Raw genomic sequence first — 21,131 nt, forward strand, 5'->3', positions numbered from 1 at the left:
CCTCGGCCTGCTGTCCCTCAGGGATTTAATTCAGGTGGGATGTGCATGTGGCCCTCGAGCCATGTCAATGGCAGCTACAGCTTGGAGATTCTAAAGGCTGGTCACCTCAGGCCCTAAAGTTGTTTCAAGTCTAGGGCAGTTTAGTCTCAGGATAGATATGTCAGGAATAATTCAATTTAGGTCATTTTGTCAATGGATATTAACCTCCAGTTCTTCTGCTAATTTTATATAAAAATCTGTGACATGCAAACTATTTTTAGTCTCCCTCAAATTAGAGTGCTTTAAAACAATTTCCATGAGTGTTAATTTTTGTCTTTTACAACTGAGTAATATCACTGTCATTGAATTGCTAATTATATAAATATTCTTAACATCACTTCTTTGATACTGTTTAAACTTTGGCCTTGTATCTAAATCTTATAGAATTAAAGGTGTAACATGAGAACCCAAAAGGCACCCAACATAAAACTCTGGGGTTCATTAAGTGTGGATTAAATTTTTTCTTTAAATGAGAAATACAACTATAATATAGGAAGTCATCTGCCTTCTTAAAATTCTGTTATTTTTATAATACAGTATTTTTTTCTCCAGATTTACAAAGAGATCTGTGTCCTTATACAGTTTAGAAAATAAATTACCCTTAACCTAAAATTCTGTTAACACTTGTTACCATTTGGGAGTATTTTCTTCCTATCTTGCTTCTTTTCATTTTTTAAACAAAGTATTTTAAACACACAGAAAAATACAAGAGCACTTCGTATATTGAGCACCTATATAATGACATCCAGATTTAAACTGTTAGTGTTTTGTTATATTTATTTCTAGTATTCATCTTTGGCCTTATTTATATACATGTATATGTACATGTATTCAAACATAATTGAGATAATATGGTATTAAATATAGTTTCATATTCTTTTGTCCTCTCATTTAATATTTTAAATATTTTCCCATGTCATTAAACAAATTTAATGCTTCGCTGCAACATTTAAATTTGTTCGTGTATGGACAGGTTTTCTATTTTTAAATAGTGATAATTCTATTCCTATATAATTATTTTACATTATACTTCCAGTTCTTTTGACTTAATTTATCACATACTTAATATATCACATGACTTAAAACACTGTTTTTCAAAAACTACAGGTTGCAACTCATTAGTGGGTCACAATTTAGCAGGTTGTAGTCAGCATTAAAAAAAGAAAGATCAGAATATTCCTATGGTTCTTTGACAAAAACTGAGCACATTGTAGCCAAATCTTTTGTTTCAGTTATCTGTATCTAAATTTTTAAAATTTTAACTAGGGATTACAGTTACAGGCATTATTAGGAATCTTAATCTTAATCCCACCTCATGTATGTTCGATTTGACATCCATCTTTTATGCTTACATTTTCTGGATTGATTTATTGGAATTGGATATATTAAAAGTGAGGTAATGAAAGAGTGAAACACCATACTTTTAGGGGTGTTCTTATTGGAGGGGGTTCTTCCCCTCGAGAGTCTGGACAGTGCTTATTCGTTCTCATTCGGTTTTATTTGAGGTGTTTTTAGCTGATTAGAGAAGGGTGTGGGTCCCTGAAAGTGGTAAATTGTTTCCTTAATATTTGATTATAAATTTACCAAAAGACTGTGGTTTAGGTCACTGGCATAAGTTAGAATTCTGAACTCTTGAGCATAAATCTCAAAAGTTTCCTCTCATGCCCCATTTCTGCCATCTTACCTCAACTCTCCATCTGGAACTACCCCTGCTTTCTGCTCAAAGTGAGGGCAGCCTTCTCTCATGGGCACTGATGAAGCAGTGGATTAATCAGAAATGAAGAAACGAAACACATAAACACTCCAATTATTGAGTTTTCTCTATTTGAAACTTATGGAGTAGGTCCTTTAATCTAGCATAATTCTTATATACAATAACTTTTCAATATAGCATTAAAATAAACCTCAGCATACTTTTTAGAACCTGTTGAGGCTTTTCTCCTGCGTGGCTGTCACTTTTAAAGAATCCACTATGATTTAGAAAAAAGGACTCAAGACTTCAGAGCTGGATGCTTGAATGTAGCAAATAGACAACAGGAGAGATAAGGAAAGTTGGGAATGGTGTGTAATAGGTTTGTTTGGGTGAGATGTATAAGATGGAGAGTGCTGCTGTGCATCTCAAAGCTATTTATTCTCTTCCCTATTATTTTTTTGGTAGATCTATTCTATGTTCGTTACTCTGTTGGCTACTGGGCATCCAAAGATGATTCAGCTTCAGTGCCCCTAAGGTTCTCACAGACTTATGAGTGAATACCTGTGAACAAATAAATGGAAAAGCTGAAAGCATAGTGAGCCTGGGCTTTGCAGTCCAAATTATATCTAAATCTTGGCACTTCCATTACTACTTGACTAGTGTGACTAGTAACTAACTTTTCTAAGCCTTCTTAATAATTTTCTTCATCTATAAAGAAATTTACCAGTTACCTTGCATGGGTTTTGTGAGAAGTAAAGCACATGCCTGGCACTATAGTATGCTGTAGTTGTTGTCTGTATTGTTGTTACCATTCTTATTATTCAGTGTTTTAGGTGCCAAACTCGGGGTTTATAATAAGGACCACAAAACCTATGGAAGGGGCAACTACTGGCGCTAGTTTCTGTACACTGCACTGTTAAAGTTCTCTGCCTCCATTGTGCATGTATGGTCATCCTTTTTTCTGGGTGTCTGTGGAGACCTTTTTTATTTGCTGTGATCATACTGTATTCCTTTATAGTTACTCATTCTTCCTCAGTCCCCTAAGTACAGGAATTCTCCAAGATTTCTTTTCTCTTCCCTTTCCTTCTTTTCTCTTTTATCTCTTCTCAAAAACTCATCCATCAATTCCTACTGTTTCAGCCATCACCTCTAATGAAGATGCTTCCCAAATCTATACCCACAGCCATTTCCAGGTGCCTGCTGGGCATCTCCATCTGGAAGTCCTTCTTGCATTCAAAATTAACATGTCCAAAACTGAACTCATTAATTTCCCATTAACTCTCCTTCTTTCCAATCCTTGCTAATGCTAGCATCATCACCTCCAGGAAACATGTTTGAATCTTAAATTCAGCCTTTACCTTTCTTTGCTTCCTGATGCCTTCTCGGTGTCTCCCTCATGCAGTCAGTTGGCCAGACTATCCTGTTCCACCTCTGTACTGTTGCCATCATTCAGCTTTTCTTTTCCATCCCTGCTGCCACTACCCTAATTTAGGCCCTCATTATCTCTCACCTGGACTATTGGAAGAAATTCTTTCTAAACTCATCTTCCCTCTCTTTTTCATGGTACCCAACACATCACTGTCACAGTAACAGTATTGGGCCCAGAGTAACTTTTAGTCTTTAGCTCTAATCACATGACTCCCTTGCTGACAAACCATCCATGCCTTCAGATTGCCTGCAGAATAAAATCCTAATTGTAAACTTGACTTTAAGGCCCTTCGCTCTCTAGGTTTGTTTTTCTGGGCTTGTTCACATTTACACATTGTCCAAATAGATAGCCCCACAATTCCTGAACCCGCTCCCTGTTCTTCCACTTTCTCATCACTGCACAGCCTATATCTTTCTCCTAAGATACCGTTCTTTCCATTCCAATAACCCCACCTCGCTTCTACCTCCATTCCCTGTTCAGGGAAATTTGACCCTCTTTTAAGACTCGGTCTGAATGCTACCTCTGCTGTGAGGGGCACTTCTAACAAGAAGCAATTGACTTTCTTCCTGTGTATACTGACAGCCTTTTGTTATTCTACTATCTTTCCCTGTCTTATTCAATTTAACCATTTTTTGAACCTATTATTATAGCTCTTTTATTACAGCTCTTATTTCTTTGTATACCTCTTATGCTTAATACATATGTTTAAGAAATAGAACGTGAGAGGATATATGGAAATGTACCACAGCTGTGATTTGAAGATTTGAAATATTTTAGGATTAAGTTAAGGAAAAGAAATTAACTAATAGTTGTGGGAAGATATGATGATGTAGTGAGAACTGCAGTTAGCCATAGAAACCGTAATGTGAGAAGAGTATAAAAAACTGCATCACACAAAGTTTCACCTATTCGTTCAGTCCTTATTTCCATGAAATTGTATAGCTGTTAGAATATTTATGTTTACTCTTTATCTATTGTAGATCTAGAGGAGAATTTGGAGGAGCCAAGTGTTTTCCCTCCAAAATGCAATTTACAGATTTTTCAGGATGATATTATTTAAAATTAGTGATATATCTACTTGAGCTAGTTTTCCAAGACTACGTAGTTTCCAACAACTATTCAAATTGAATTGAAATATTATTTTAGATTTAGTCCATCTCTATTTTGTCTACTAAGCTACCCCATATTTCTCATTGATTACTGCAAAAGCCTCCTAACTGGTCTCCTCATACCCACTTGTTTTCCTCCTCCCCCTTCTACCCAAGTTGTTTTTCTACTGACAATAGAGGATATTTTTTCTTTTTTGGTTTATTTTTTAAAAATATCTGATTATGTCACTAGCTGCTTATTAAAATATTGCAGTGGCTTCTCATTGTTCTTTGGATAAAGAGTTAACCTCTTATCATGGCCCGTTTGACCTTTGTGATCCTGTCCCTGTCTGCTTCTAGCCTCATTTTGTACAGTGCTCTCAGCCTTGAATATGCTCGTTCTTGTGCTGCGGATACCCTCCCTTTACCTGTTCCCTCCCCACATCCCCCTTTTATGTCTATCACTTCCTAAGGAAACCTCTGACTTTACGGGCTAGGTTAGTTCTCCAATTATAAACTCTCATAGCATCTCTCTTTTTACTTTGTGATGTTTATTGCTACTACAATTTTATTTTTATTTGTGATTCTTTCATTATTACCAGTCTCTTCCACTAGATTGTAAGCTCCACAAGCTTTGTGCCTAGTTTTGCTCACCATCGCATTTGTATCTACCACGGTGCCTGATGTATGGAAGGTGTGCAGTCTATATTAGTTGAATGAATGAATGAGTTATAAATGTTTGTTTATATTAGTTAAAAAACACAGTTCTATAGAACTTTGGTGATAAAGATTACAAAATATTAAATATTGCTTTTACTTATGCCATTTGGGTGACAATAAAGGATCATTCCAATTTTTATACCTATTATATATAAGAGAATATTAGATAATTAAATGTAGTCAAGTGAGATCATAACAAATGATAGAGTAATAAAAAAAACTCTGATATCAAATAGTCTAGGCTCTTTCTAATGTGTTGTCAGAGGCTCTGAAGCTTCTTGAACAACACATTAGAGCCTCTATTAATAAGGGACTCAGCATCAACAGAGGCTACTCTTTTTTGGTTTCTTCATGTTAAGCCAAAATTAGCCTACTGTTTTCTCTATCCATGAGTCAGTCTCTAAAGTGATACCCACTGGGCCTGTCAGCTATCCATATGGACCCTTTCAAATTAATAGACAGCCATCGTGGACTCCTTTAGCTTTACTTCTCCCAACTCTTCCGTTCACACACTATGTTCCTGCTGTATTGATTCTGGAAATAGCTGTGTCCTCCTCCTTCTCCTGTAAACCTTTACATAGGCTGTGTCTTCTTTGGAACACTTTTTTGTCTTATGTCCCCTACCTGCTTCAGCTCCCCTGGCTACATCTTCCTCATCCTTTAGGTCTCAGGGAGGTCTCTTTCACAGCTCATTACTTCCAGTTATGTTAGTTAGCCCTTCTCTGTGCTCTCTCAGGCCTTGTTCATCTCCTAAAGTAGCTCATGCCACATTTTATTATGATTTTTAATCCAGAGTGTATTTTTCACATAGAAGGAGACCGCAGTTCACCAGGGCTCATCATGTCATTCCACTATTTGGCACTGTGCCTGACACATAGTAAGCATTCACTGTATTTTTGACTGAGTGCATTTGAGATCACCAACTTCACCGTTCTCCAAGCTCGCATCCATCGTTTGTTTATTTCAGACAAGCATGTGGCAGTATATGATTTCACCATCTTTTGGATATGCTCTAGCTTGTCAGTGCCTCCTTAAGAGACACTGAGAATAAATCATAGTGTTCCAGGTAAAGTATGACCTGGAGTATATAAAACATAATATCTCTGTAAATTTAGAACCCTGGGGTTTTTTATGCTCAGAGAAAAATTTCTTGTTCTCTTTTGGTTGTGAGTTAATTTTTGAGCTGTGGACATTATCAGGTTATCTTAGGACTTCTTTTTAAGGATGTTAACGGAGTGAATTTAAAGAAGCGGTGTTTTGGAAATGATTATATAATTTACTCAAGCTGTTAATCTATTCTCCATGTTGTTAACTGCTGTCTTATGTGAAAATTAATGGTTAGAAGGTGTACTTTTCTGACTGCTCTCTTGATTTCTGTTAACCAGTCCACTGTAGTTTCTTTTCCTGGCCTTTTCACTAATGCATTCTGAAAGTGGCACGTGCTTCAATGATATATGATGTTAAGGGGTGGGGGTGGGGGAGATGAAGAATTCCTTAACTTTTGTTATTTTTGGAGGTAGAAAAGGGAACAATATTTATAGGAAATTATATATGCTGGTACAGTAGGGAAGACTTTGAGAGATCTAAGGAAAAACAAAATAGATGAAAGAGAAAATAGGAGTTGAGAAATAAATAGATGGCAAAAAAGTAATAAGGAAAGAGAATGTAAATTTCTGATCACTTGATCAACTACCTTGTGCTTCCACAGTGTTATATACTTTACCTATGTTGCCTGTTTCATACAATGACTATGGAAAGTAGACATTATTAATCTCATTTTATAGAAAAGGTGACAATCTGAGGCATACAATTAGAGACTGTTAGGATTTTCAAATCTGGTTCTAAAGCAGCACTGTTCTAGTTTGACTTCGCAAAAGTTTTGTACATGAGATAAAGCAGATGAAGAGTCAGTAGAGAATAGTAGTTAACAGTGTATGTAGACTTTAGAGCCAGTTGGCTGGGGTTCACATCCTGGCTCTATCAAGGCTCTAATGCCTACTAGCTCTGATACCTTAGGCAAGTTGCTTGATCTCAGTGCGCCTCATTCTCTTAATCTGTAAAATCAGGATAATTTTGGTACTTTCCTCTTAGAGCTGTTTGGAATTAATTTAGTTAGTATGTAGTAAAATGCTTAGAATAGTTCCTGGCATATATAAAGTACTATATAAGTGTTTCTTGCTGCCGCTGCTGCTGCTGTTGTTATTATTGTTGTTATTGTTAGTATATATGTGTGTCCCTTTTGAAAGATCTCATCTCTGAGAAGTTTGAAGAAAGTGTTGCCAGAAATGTTGCCAGGGCTGTTTCATCAGCCAAACTCTGTCAGACTTGTCTCAAGGTTAGCCTCTTAGATTTCTTACTGTGTCATCATATCCTTCATCCCTAACCAGACTCAACCCCCCAACACACACACACACACACACACACACACACACACACACACAGCCTCCTCTTTTCCCTTTCTCGAATTAAGAACCTATTCAGATCTTCTCTTTAATATTATATTACAAGAATGAAAAATACAAAGATTCATCTTAGGTAATAAGGTAATACATAAATAAAGATCTAATAGCCTAAGTTAAAATTTGTAGTTTAAAGCAAAAAATTTAGAAAGAGCTCCCATTTTACATTTTCTTCTTTTAAAATAGGATGCTTCCCAGCCTCCCTGCAGTTCATGGGTCTATAGGATTTAAGTAGGTTGTTACACCATAATAAAAAACTTTGGGCATTTCTGATGATTATTTGTTTCTACTGTGACATAGCATTAATTACCTTAATTTAACTGCCTTTCCTAGGAAGTTAGAACTTCTTTTTAAAAATCATTAACCCTTCTAGCTTGCTGAAGATCACTTACTAGATTGAGAAGAAAATATAATTAGAGAAAGAGCTATAATTTTTACTTTGCAGAGAGCTTGAAGATCTCTCTTATTTTGAAACTAATGAAAGGGAAAGAAGGGACCCTTTTAAAATTTTCTGTTAGAGGCATGAGGAGTGAAGATTTTTTTTCTTAACTAATGGACTAACTCATTAATTTTGGCTTAGTTAACTTAAAACTTCTATTGGTTCTTTGTTCAAAACTCACCAAAGAAGTCTTATGAATTCAATGAAGTATTATAATACAACATTTTAATGTTTTTCACCACATTCAAGAATTATATTTGTATATTATTTATGTGTTCTGCAATATAATCTATTTGATTAGTGCTCATGAATATTGTTCTAAATATTTATTACAATATATTGCCCACAATTTTCTTTCTTTTTTGAATGATGCCACTTGGTTTTTATATGACAAATATTTGCAATCTTTAAAAAAAAAATCGATATATTCCTGGAAAGTACTCCTGGCCTTAGTTATTGTAAAAATTGTAAAATTTCAATCCTCATAAGAAAAATTATGACATTCTAAGTTGAAGCCTTATTGTTGTCCAGAAAGATAATGCTTTGCATAAATAATAGGAAAAGGCAAGATATTTGCTCACTACATTCATTTCCATTTTACTTCTCAAATACATTTTTAAGTCATTTGGATTAAGTTTAAACCTTTTATTCTCTCAGCTTCTTCTCTACCTGTGAAGACAGAAATCATTTTGTTATCACTCCCCCTTAACACCATCACCAAATAATATCTCTTCGTCGCAGCCACTTGGTTTGTATGTCAGTTGCTATCAACTACCACAAGCAATTTAAAACTATGGATTCCTCTTGTTATCAGAGCAAATGGTTAATACTGCAAGGTAGGGTATAGACAGTGGGAAAACCAGAAAGAGGAGGAAGCTAGATCATCAAGTCTCATAATTTCAGATCGTCACTTTTAAAACTAGCCTTGGGTTTCTCTAGTTGTTTTCTGAATTCATTGCTTCCTCCTATTAGCTCTTTCTTCTCTGAATCCTGTTTCTTTTCAATAAGTTCCATTGTCTGATTTTGGAAATATGGGCATATTTGCAGCAATTTGCTAACTTGATCTGACCTTATGAGGGTGTATTAATCTTCTTTCCTTACTTGTTGGCAGGGGGTTTGTTCAAGACAGCCGGAATAACCTCCAGTTGAGGGGCTTGGTGGTGCTACTTATTTCTAAAGCAGCTGGGCCCAGCAGCGTGAATGATTCATGTCAGAACTATGACATGGTCAGTGGGATCTATTCATGGTAAGAAGAAATTACTTTTTTGACATTGCTCTCTAAATTGTGTTTTCTTTTACTGAGCAGTGGCAGTAGAAATCACTGTTTAGTACTTTGTCATTCTCTGATTCGAAGATGGATTAAAATATTTTGTAAGGTTTAAAAATGTGGATTTTTATTGTTCTTAACAAATCTGAGAGTCGGCTGCTCTATGCATCACTCTGGTAAATTTACCTATACATTTGTGTTAAACACTTGCATGTTTAAAAATTTCTATTCATCACTACATTTCCTTCCCCATCACAGTATCATTGCATCTCTGTAGAGATCTTTATGTCACTTAGTCCAGGATTTTTGATTTTTAGACCTACTCAAAATAATAGCTGGTTGTAAAATAATAATGTGATTACCATTTTAGCAGAAGTAATCTACTTCAGTGCTATATCTTTTATTTTGCTTATTTTTATGGTGAAGAGGTTTTTACTAAAGTTACTAGAGTAAGAAAGTTTTACACCTCACACATTTAGATTAAAAAATTTATAAGTATGTATTTTTGTTGCATATAAAACAATCTTCAAATTTTCATTTTTGTTTTAAAAAAATCACTGTATATTTTTTAGTAACAACATATCAGCAATAAGTTTATTTAATCTTAGTAGTACACTTGGCACTGTGTTAAATCCTCCATAGAAATAACAATCTGCAGGTGGACTTCGGCACATGAAATTAAAACTATCCTAAAAACATGGGTGACTAGGAAATTTTCCTCACAAAAAGAGGCATTTCTAGACACTTTGACTTATGGTTAATATATCTTATTGATTTATTTTACAAATTAATCCACATTTTAGATTTTTTATTCTTAGTGGCCTTATCCATAAATGTTTTTTCTTCTATAATACTTAGTGATGACTATTACTTATCAGCTATGAAGTCCAGTGATCCTTCTTTATTAACAAGCAAGCAAAATTATTACTGTGTGGCTACAAATGACCAGCCAGGATAATTTTTGCAGACCTTTTATCATTTATCCATACAAATATCTTCACTAGAAGATGTATCTTGAGATCATTTTCAGTTTCCACTCACTCTGAAATGATTTATATTTGTTTCGTACTTTGTAGGTTACTGGTAATTTTTATGACAGTTATTTCATTTGAGCCTTACAATAATTCTGTAGATAAGAGTTGTTATGAAACTCATTCTACTCCTGAGAAAACAGAGATTCAGAAATCTTGAGTCTTTTTCAAAGTGGCATGACTGGCAAATGAGGAAAGTTGAGGCTCTAACTATAGTTTTCTTCCTTCCAAATTTCATGGTTTTTGTTTCCATTCTGATTTTCTAGTCTGATTCAAAGAATTTATTTCACTTGTAGATTAGACTAGCCATCAAACTAATATACAAAAAAAAAGGTCTTCTTGTAAGGATGTCTTTGAAAAACTTCTGAATTGAAAGCAACTTGGCAAATCTTTAATACATCTATATCCTTCTCCCAACCTTTTGGAATTTGAGCTCAAAACTTTACCTTATAAATTTTGTAGAAAGCACTTGATTGAGTTTAATTGAAATAACTAGAGAAAACACATAAAGATTCATAATGAAAATACCAATAACCTGTTAATCCCTGGAAAGCAGATGGACCTCACATCACGTTGTATCCCATGTATCACTTTCCTGTTAGGAACTCCCTTGGTTTTCAGTCTGCTGATTTTGACTCTGTTTTATTGGGTCATCCGCTCTTGCAATGGGTAACCATACGTACCTCTAATGAACACCAGCTATGTTTTATTATCTCTAATCTTAGAATAACCCATGCAAAGCACTCTTTGACACATAATAGATATTTAGTAAATATTTGTTGGCATAACTGAATCATCTCCATTTTGCAGAAATATAAACTGATACTGAGATTAAGTCTTGTCTAAAATCCTCTAGGTAGGAAGTGATAGAATAGCATTTAAACCCTGGTTTTACTCTAAAGTGTGTACCCTTTCTGCTGTGCAGGTGCTCTTATCTAAAGGCACACAGTGCACTGTGATGTGATCTGGTGTTTCAAATTTCTTACCTAGCCTCTAAGACACAGCTGCATCACTTTCTGATTCTTCACAGGAACATAATGCATTTGGTAGATGGTCGTTGTAAGCCAGTTATAAAAGAACTTTGCAAAAGAGTACATTATGAATATAAAAAATTTCCAAATAATATAAATAGCCAAGTATATAGAATTCATAATTACATTTAGGGAATGAATAATCCTGGTTCCAAGCTATTTTCTATAATCAAACTTGATGCAGTACGTCACTGGTGATGCTTGGGTGTTATACACGCTTGTTAATGTGAAAACGTAATTTGGCATAGTCCTATGAGAAACCATTAATTTGTTTCTCTATCCCTGAAGTCATTCGTTTGGCTCCTGCTTCCTTAATTGTTCAAGTGTAACTTTTGCTGGAGGCTTGTATCTATAATGTCACAGTGAATTATTTAACATTTGAGGAAAGTACTGACTTGGGAGCTTTTTAAATTCACCTCCAGACTACTGGGATTTACATTGTTGCTGTTTTTTCTCTCGTAAACTTGACTTTGATGTCAGATAATGGAACCTGAGTAAATTACCTAAGGGACCAAAAGTGTGTTAAGTGACCTCTTTTGTTTGGCCTAAGGCTATAACTGATGGGTAGAACTTGTGGATATGTCTAGTTAACTTCCATGGCCAAGAGAGGCAAAATTTAGGCTAAGATGTAATAACTACATTTTGAAAAACAGGTATGAGAACCACATTTATAAAAATACACTATAAACATCTACTATAGCCTTTTGCCAAGAAGACTATGGGGCATTAGGTTTATTCCATCAATCTTGACTTTAAAATAATTGGTTACAAAGATAATCAGTCAATAAAATTACTAAATTAAGTTTAAAAGTATCTCTAGCCACTCCTGAGAAAATAGGTTTATAACTTCCTGTTCTGTTAATACTAGGATACTTTCATTTTGTGTACAAAAAAATAAATCATTACAATCTATAAAACATAAAATTTCAAAGTATAGACTTCTCTAATATAACATGAATAATGTAACATTACATTTAAAGAAATTTAGGTGAATTTTTTGACTAATAGTTCATCTTTCTGTTGTTTTAGCAAGAATTGACACAGTTCTTTCTCATCTAACTAGCAGTTATAAACAGACGACCTATTTTCACTACCTTCATTGCCTGAAATTTCTCAGCACCTCTTGTTAACTTTGGTAGAAGAGATTGAAACAAGTATGCCAAACACATTTTCTTTTCTTCCTGAATATCCAGCTAGACTACCATTTCCCAGCTTTATACATCTTTATATCTCACTAGTATCTTGGACATAGTATCCATTTAAATCTTCGGATGACTGAAACTTCTGTTAACATAAGTGTTCTAGACCAAAATAAATATTTGAATCACATGTTTTACAGTATGTGCCTTTTAGAGTAGTTTGACATGGACTATGTCTGACAGTGACTGACTGTATCTTATTATTTTTTTTTCAACCTCTAATTTAGGATATGAGCTATAATCTGACTCTACAGCACTCTTCATGGAACAGTCTTAATTTTTTCACTAGTTATTATGTAAAGCAATACATAATGTGTCATTTAAAGAAGGAAAAAAGTTTTAGTGGAATATCACAATGAAACAAAAAATAACAGCATAAATAACATTGCAGAATATCTAGTAATTGTTTTTTTAAAAACCTAACTTTTTTTTTCATATTTTAACCTATTTCTTCTTTTACTACATTTTATGTACTCACCTCTGTTATCTACAGCTTCCATTCTGGTATCTATATGGCTTGAATTTTACTAATAGGTTTTAGACTCTTCTGAGTTTGTGTTGCCCTCGACTCCATTTGCAGAGGGAGGAAAGTGAGTTGCCGCTAGAGGACCAGCACAGTGACTGTTCCTTCTGGGTGGCAGGTGAGATGATGAATAAGAATAAAATTATGAGCATTTTTCTATTTTTTTTGTATTTATTTATAATACTCATAAGAGAAGACTGTGTGCTCTATGTGCTATATTTAAACATAGTTTAGACCATCTCTTTTCCCCATATTACCCTAGCATTCAGTGTGTTCCTAGCACATAGATGGCAGCCATTGACTAATTGATCATGGCATAATAATAATAATAATAATAATAATAATGTAATAATTATTATTAAATCTTGAAGCAAGGAAGACCTTCCTAAAAGGTTCCAAAATGCTGAACCTATAAACAAGAAAATTAACACATTTGACTACATAAAAGATACGTCTTTAATGGAATAAAATTCCCATACAGTCAAAGCTAATTGCTAAAATTACAAAAATATTTGCAGCATACATGACAAAGGGCAAAGTTTTAGTAAACCAATCAATTGAGGATCTTAAAAGAATATGAAGAAGAAATTAGGACGAAGGTAGTGCAAAACAAACGTGAGTAGAAGATATGAACAGGCTGTTCAGTGAAGAAGACTCCTAGGGGGTTAGTAAACAAAAGGGAGAAAGGCTGGATTTCATCATAACGGGCAAATTAAAACAAAATCAGTTTTCCCCTGTCAGATTGGCAAGGATTAAAAAGTTTGATACCCAGTGTTTGTGAGTGTGCAAGGAAGTAGACATTTGAATGCTTTGTTAGTAGGGACGTTAATTGGTATAGTTGCTTAGAGAGTAATTTGATAATAGCTATAAATTTTATTTTAATCCAGCTACCCTTTGATTTAGCAATATTGCATGCTGATATATTAACATAAATGCTGAAAGATGTATGTATGTATAATAATGCTCTTTGTAGCATAGTTTAACAGAACAACAACACCAAAAAAAAAAAAAATTAATCAAAGAGTCCTTGACTGACCAGTATATGTTGTTAATGATGCAAGGGAATATCAAATGTCTGTTTAAAAGAATTAGGGAGATCTATATAAGCTGATCTGGAATGATCTCAAAGAATCATGTGAAAAAAGCAAAATACAGAAACAGTATGGTTTGATCCCATTGAGTTTGAGTGGATGGGCAGTAGATTTTTATATGCATGGAAAAATGCTCCAAAGGAGACACAAAGAGCTGTTTATAGTGGTCACCTTTGGGGAGGGGCAGCTGGTGGGGATAAATGGGATGAAAGACTTTAACTGTTCATTTTATGTCCTCTTCAGTGGTCTGAAGTATTTTTAACTGTATACATGTTTTACTAATTTATACTTCTTAAAACTGGTAAAAACTTGCTGAATGTGAAGGTAGTTAGCCTAGTCCTGTTATTAGAGTGAGAGCTTTAGAGTCCCTGAGCTGACCTGAACTTCTATCTTTTGCTCTCTTTGACAAGATCAAATATTTTATGAACATGCATAAACTATAGATTTTTTTTTTTTAAATAAAGCAGAAGTGGAGCAAAATGATATCTCTAGATTAGCTTTCTTAGGTTTACCATCCATGTTAAAATAGATACAATCAATTTCTTGGTAACTGTGCTAATTCTTTTTCAACTCAGTGTATTAATTCAATTGATTAAAGTTTAATTAATGATATACATGATAAGGTAATTGTTGAGCTTCAAGAACTATCACAGAAAAAGCATTATAAACATAGTTATAAGTTAAATCTAGAAAATATCAATAAAATTACTGATCTGAGTCAGACTTCGTGTGCTGTTATTAGAAAAGTGGTTGTAGAATATTTTGAAACATGAAATCTTAATTTAAGAAGAGAGATGGAGAATATTAAAAGCTGTGAAAGAAGCAAGTTTGGAAGTGTTTTAATCTGTAAATTTAGGGAATTGGTCTCAGTACAGATATTTTAGTTCATAATTTATCATTTTAATGTACTAATTAGCTTCTGATGATTTCTAATTATAGTAACAATAGGTTGTAACTATCAATTCTCACCTTCATGCCACACATTAGGATTTGTCTAGCACTTAAAAATGCCAAACAAAATTAACAAACTGCATTTCCCTTGGGAATTGACCAACTCAAAAAGCCCCTTAAGAAATGAGACTTAAGTAGGAACATGTTGATTATATTACTTACTTAGGGGTCAATTATATTAATGTGAAACAATATTGAAATATATAGCATTAAAAGAAACTGTTACTTTTTCTTTAAATGATGACATGTAAACAAATGCTTTAGAAAAGAGTAGCTGAAACCTTACCTACCTGATAATAACAGTGGTTGGGGGAAGTAAGCAGGGGGCATGTTTGGGGATAGGTATAGGGGAATAGTCAAAGGGGATTTTATTTGTAATATTTCAATTTTTTTAATAAAGAGAATCTACTCATATTACTTTATATAATTAAAATTAACTTGAAAATTAAAAGAAAGTTATATATCGTACTTATAAAGAAATGGAAACCTATTTAAGAAATATATCTTATTGTACTACAAGAACCTGGAAAATGAGAAGTGCTTATTGACAGTAATTTAAAATGATTATGCTGAATAATTGAATTTAGAGTAAGCTTTTGAGGGTAAAGATATCTCAGGTCCTTTTCAGAGCGATCTCAAGAGATGGAAGTGTGTGCAGTTTGATTATATATCCCTATTGATTGTATTCTACTTACAACAATAAAAATAAACTCCAGATACAAATCTAATAATATTACTAATTCATTACAACCAGTACTTATTTTCTTCATTAACTTTTTATTGTTATTTTCAACTTACACAGCATGAACAATTGCAGCAATTATATGTTGAACAAGAAAGGGGAAGACTCTTTATGTTTAACGTACTGTACATCAGAAGTCACTACCAGAGCTGTTGGAAAAACACAAAATAAGAACAGCCTCTTACAAAAACAAGTATAATTAACCACAAAAAGTAGGTGGGCTCGACTACTAATTACTCAGCTAAGAGTTAGTTTATTGTATATAAATATCTTGCTATAGATTAGCTTGCCTGACTACATCATAGCAAAAAAATAAAATAAAAAATAAAAAATCCAAGCTATATAAATTGTTTTGTTAGTGGTGAAGAAGTTTAAATCTTTTTCTTAAAGAAGAGCTATATGTTGACTAGTAAGAAGCCACAGTCAAAGATAATGTCCAGTGTCTAATTCTGCATTTTAAACAGTGCTTAATTCCTGACAGTCGTAGTAAAATATTAGTTCTATGCAGCAGAAGACTTGCAGTCACTTAAATTGTTTAATGGCAAAGTTTGCTTAATAGCTTCATGACTTAATGCTGATCTTTTGAACCCAAACTCAAGGCACCCCCAGTGGTAAAGAATGTGGCATAATAGAGACATGGGTGAAGGGCCAGAGATCTGGGCTCTTGTCTCAAATCTGTAACTGACTAGTTATGTGACCTTAAGCAAGAGGCTTAATCACTCTGTGTAATTACTCATGTTTAAGATGGGGATAATAATGGGCTTCAAGTCAGGGAGCCTAACTAACAGGGCATATATCCAGTTAAGTTCGAGTAGTGTGTGGTCCAATATATCACATCCTAACCACCTCCTCTTGCAAGGCACAGGGCTAAGAATTGAGGGAAATACAAATATTAATAAGAAATATTCTTCGACCTCAAGTGACAAGGTAAAGAAACAATTTATGCATCTAGTAGCCTTCTAACACTACTGATGCAATTTCATTTCTAGAACTCTGTTTTTGGAACTTAACTTCTAAGAACTATAACCATATTCACTGTTGGGTCAATAGTCCACTCATGTCCACTGACGGCCCTTTGTTTCACTAAAGACAAATAGTCCTAAATACCTCTCACATAAGATGACAGTAGAGAACTGGCAATTAAGGGGACTTAGTGCCTGAAGAATGCCTTCTTCACTAGTCTCATGGACTTTTCTTCTCACTCCTGGACTGTGTAGCTGAGTGATGGTGTTAACAGACACAAAGAGAGTGTATTCTCAGGTTGGTTATTTCTAACCTTTGCATCCTTCTTCTCTGTTGTTACTGGCATCTCGAGTTACCATTTTCTATTATTAAGGTTTTCTCATTCCCTTCTCTTTTGCTCAAGTTTTAAAGTTTTTAAGTGGAGTAACATATACTTAATTCTTCAGTGGTGTTGTGTTCCCTACAGAATTAAATACAAATCCCTGAGCACAGCAACAGACAGTTCCTAGCAGCCCTAGAGTAAGAAGGCAAGAAAATAAAAGTATGATCATGGTTTTTCTTTGCTCACTAAAAAAGGCTATGTGCAAAGGAATGGTTGACTTAATATAATTGTTTAGGCTCAATCAGGAAGGAAGTGAGACTGAGGGAGTCCAAAATTAAGGAGAAAATAGTGATTAAGGACTGGAGGTCATGATGATTCTTATTATCAGCATAGATGTAGTAATGCCGTGAGAGAGCTGAGGGGTTAGGAGGTTGTAGATAGAAAGTAGGATATTTGAATTGAACATTTCAGGGTAGAACAGTTCTGAATGGTAAGTTCCAGTTGTTCCAGAGTGCGGAGTTGAAATAATTTAGTAGAGGTTGAATTGAGTAGATTGAGAACCTACAGGGTGGACAGCTCATGTGATTGAAGTCAACCAGGAGAAAACAAAACTGAGCAAAATGACAAAGACTTCAGTGAATACAGAGAGACAGAGAAGAGGAGTGATGGCAGAAAGTAGAATTGCTTCAAAGAAACAGTGGTTTTCTCAAGATGGTGAGGAAACAGTGAGAACACTGGTTCTCACCTCTCCAATCCTGTTTGTGGTTTGTAGGTGATGAAGTATATCCACTTACGAAGATGCAGGGATTTCGTACCCCAGAAAAAGCCAGGGCTCAATGAGAGCCAGAACCTAGAGGAAATATTCTGTGAATTTCTAGAACATTTAATAATTTTTTTTGTAATGACTGATTTATGTATGTGTTTTTTCACTAGATGATACATTCTAGAGGTAAGAGCCTTTCTTTAGTCATCTTCCAACGCAGTACCTCTCCCTCCACTTAGCCTTTTATTACATTTTGTGCCTTTGAGGCACTTCTTGTCTATCTCATAGTAATTCATATACCTCTTATCCTTCTATTAGATTTTTTTCATCACTTGTTGACTGGTTCACTGATTCAACAAACATTTGTTGAGCACTTGCTATGTGCAAAGCTGACTGAGAAATATGGAAAAATAATCATTACTATAGCTAACACATAGCAAGTATTCTATATATCTGGTACTGTTCCATGTGCTTTATACATATTAACTCATTTAATCCTTATAACATTGGTTAACAAAAATTGCCTTTTTTGAGAGGGGGGAGTAACAAGCTTAGAGAAATTTAATAACTTAATCAAGCATGTAGTGCAGGTAAATGGCAGAGTTGAGATTTGACCATAGTATCCATGCTCTCTCCATTACTGTAGATTAGAGTACTCTGGATGAGGGTACCCTAAATCGACTTTCTTACTCATCTTGACTTCCTCAGCACTGAGCACAATCTTTATGTTTCATGGTATTGAATTGTATAGTGAAGAGAAACCGGGTTCTAGACTTTTTCTTTGACCTCCCAAACCCTAGCACTGTGGTAGGTCTGAGTGCTCCATGAATTATTGTTAATTTATCGAGACAAAATTTCCCTTAGTTTTAAGGTTGGATATGGATCATGTTAGTGCTCTATATAATTTAAAAAAAAAAAAAAACTTTTACATTTTCAGGCTATATCTTTTCCTGCACATTTCCTTTCACAAATTTATTCTTTATCCATTGGGGAATACAGATAGCTCTATATTTCTTTTATCCAGGAACCATTTCTTTTAAATAGACTTATACCCCAAATGTTCTGTCGAATGGGGCTTCCCCTATAGACAAAGAATAAAGTGTATTTCATTTGTCATTAGTCCAGAAATGCTCAGTGCTACAAATTTTGGTGTTGAAAACCATTACGTTCATACGCATTGGAGACGCTGTTTCAAGGAAATACTTGAATAATTATGTTCCTACAAGATTTGCTGCTGTCCATGGGTAATTCACATCCTACAGTAATATGGAGCTTCTATTACCCTACCGTAATTACTTAACATATTCACTGCAAATAATAATGTAATGGATTTTTAGAGGCTGTGCAAAGGAGAACCAACAAACTGAGACGCAAAACAAGTTTCCACCCCTTATTTCCAAAGCTGTAGTTAATCACTTGAACACTATCCAATATAGTAAAAACCTGGCAGACTTTTCTTTGCAGCAGGCTATGTAAAAATGCTTATAATTTACAGCTTATTATGCCATGCAAACGACTGTGTTCTCAATGAAGGAGAGTGAGAAAATACGGCTGTGAAATTACTTAACTCCCCTTTGTTAGTTGTTTTCTGGCAACAGTAGAAAGATACTTTGCACTTAAAATGCATTTCTGTATTTAATTTTATATCATTCAATGCAAACTTTAAAATATAGGAATTTACTTTTATCTCTCTTTGTAGGTAGGCCAGAGCAATTATAGTTAAACAAAAGCAGTTAGATGAAAAATCCTAATTGTCAGGGAATTTAAATGGGATAGTACTAAATTATTAGAGTTTAATTCAATTTATGGTTTCAATTTTGCAAAACCTGTTTTTCTTTCTGACACACCTGTAGTACTTATTAGGCAACTCATTATTTTCAAAGGTAGCTTACACAAATTTTGTTGTAGCATTTTGGGTGGAAGTTAATCTTCCTCCAGAAAAATTAGAGGTGTAGGCAAGGTAACCATAATCTGTTGCATGTATCCACTTATATTAGGGCTTTCCTTAGCATTCTTTAATTTTATTGTTTCCCCTTTTAGATTCATAAAGCCCCTAAAGTCAGGAACTACATAGTATTTTGTAGTTCACATTCTTTCTGTGTCTTATACACTACTGCAAGTTTATACTCGATAAATATGCCCCAGACCATGACCTTTATTTTGGTGAGAAAGTAGCTCCTCTGTGAAGGCTAGCTAAGGCTCTCTTTTATGTGCTGTACCTTATAGGTGGTCCTTCAGTGAAGGAAGTTCTTAAGAGAGACAGATAAAAACACAGGAGGGCTTCTATTGAGTTTATACTTCCCTTAAGTATTTAAAACATTCAAAACAACATGTTTAACTTTTCTATTCTCCTATTTTAGAATTAATTTAGAAGCTGGGAACTTTGTAATACTTAATCAGTTCTTATTCATCAGTGCTTTTTTCTCATAAACAAATAATCAATATTGAGTATATTTAAATGGGAATTATTATATACCTGCAACTCATATGTTTTTTGAGAAATAATGGATTATTAGAGAAAATAGGGTTGTACGTCAATATCAAGGCATTAATATTTTTGCTGTCATTGACCTCTTCAAGAAACATTTGCTGTAAAAACATATTTTACACCTACGCAGGAGAATTTCTTTGTTTTCTAGTTCAAATCTTTTTTTCTTTTTAAGTTAACATTACAACAGCCTTAAAGCCACCTTTGTGTCAAAATTTTTTTTAAAAATGAGTTTAATGATTTATTCTCTTCTTCGCTTCTTTTGGGTAGAGACCTGAGATGTACTGGAGCCCAGCCCTCTGGCACTGCTCTCCACTGACCTCTTCTGGCCTCCTGTTAGATGTGTTGTTGACAAGGACAGAGACTCCCTTGGAATGCCTCGGTGAAAGAAAGGGAGTGGCCAAGGGAAAGTGGAGGGAAATTAGCCAGTGCAGACTTCGTGATGATAACCTCCCAGCTCCTTTACCACCTTGGGCTCTTTTTGCTATTCTCCTACCCTCCTGTGAAAAAAGGTCTGTTTACCAAACATTTTAAATGTAAAATAAGGATTACTTGATTTTCTATTATCTTATTAGATATACTTGTAACTGACAGTCTGAGTGGCTGGTGACCATGCGATAACCATTATTACTATCGCATCTTATTAATGACTACAAAACTAAAGAAAATTGACATTTTTATTAACAGATGTACCTCCATCCAGGGGTGAATGAATGGCTTTCTTTTCCTTAGACATTTTGGAAAGGGGAAAATAACTTACTTCTGTGAAGAATCCTTAAAGATCTGGCAAATCCAGACAGAGAACTGCTGATCTAAATAGTATCATCAAGCAGTAAGCGCTCAAATATTTTCGCTACAGAAATGGAGACAATTACTAATTTAGTGCCATTTTC

General features: G+C 34.4%; 1 protein-coding gene across 2 annotated transcripts in view; it reads left to right on the forward strand.

Moving 5' to 3' along the window:
- PDSS2 (decaprenyl diphosphate synthase subunit 2) overlaps positions 1-21,131 on the forward strand; it is a 211,833-nt gene that overhangs the window by 76,826 nt on the left and 113,876 nt on the right. Inside the window, exon 2 of one of the 2 annotated variants that reach the window (XM_011360692.2) lies at positions 8,979-9,113. The exons of the other annotated variant lie outside the window; for it this stretch is intronic. Within the exon in view, the coding sequence (XP_011358994.1) occupies positions 8,979-9,113 (135 nt within the window). The remainder of the gene's footprint in view (positions 1-8,978; positions 9,114-21,131) is intronic. 2 annotated transcript variants of the gene reach the window in all.

This window comes from Pteropus vampyrus, unplaced genomic scaffold, assembly GCF_000151845.1.
Source record: "Pteropus vampyrus isolate Shadow unplaced genomic scaffold, Pvam_2.0 Scaffold58, whole genome shotgun sequence".
Lineage (NCBI taxonomy): Eukaryota > Metazoa > Chordata > Mammalia > Chiroptera > Pteropodidae > Pteropus > Pteropus vampyrus.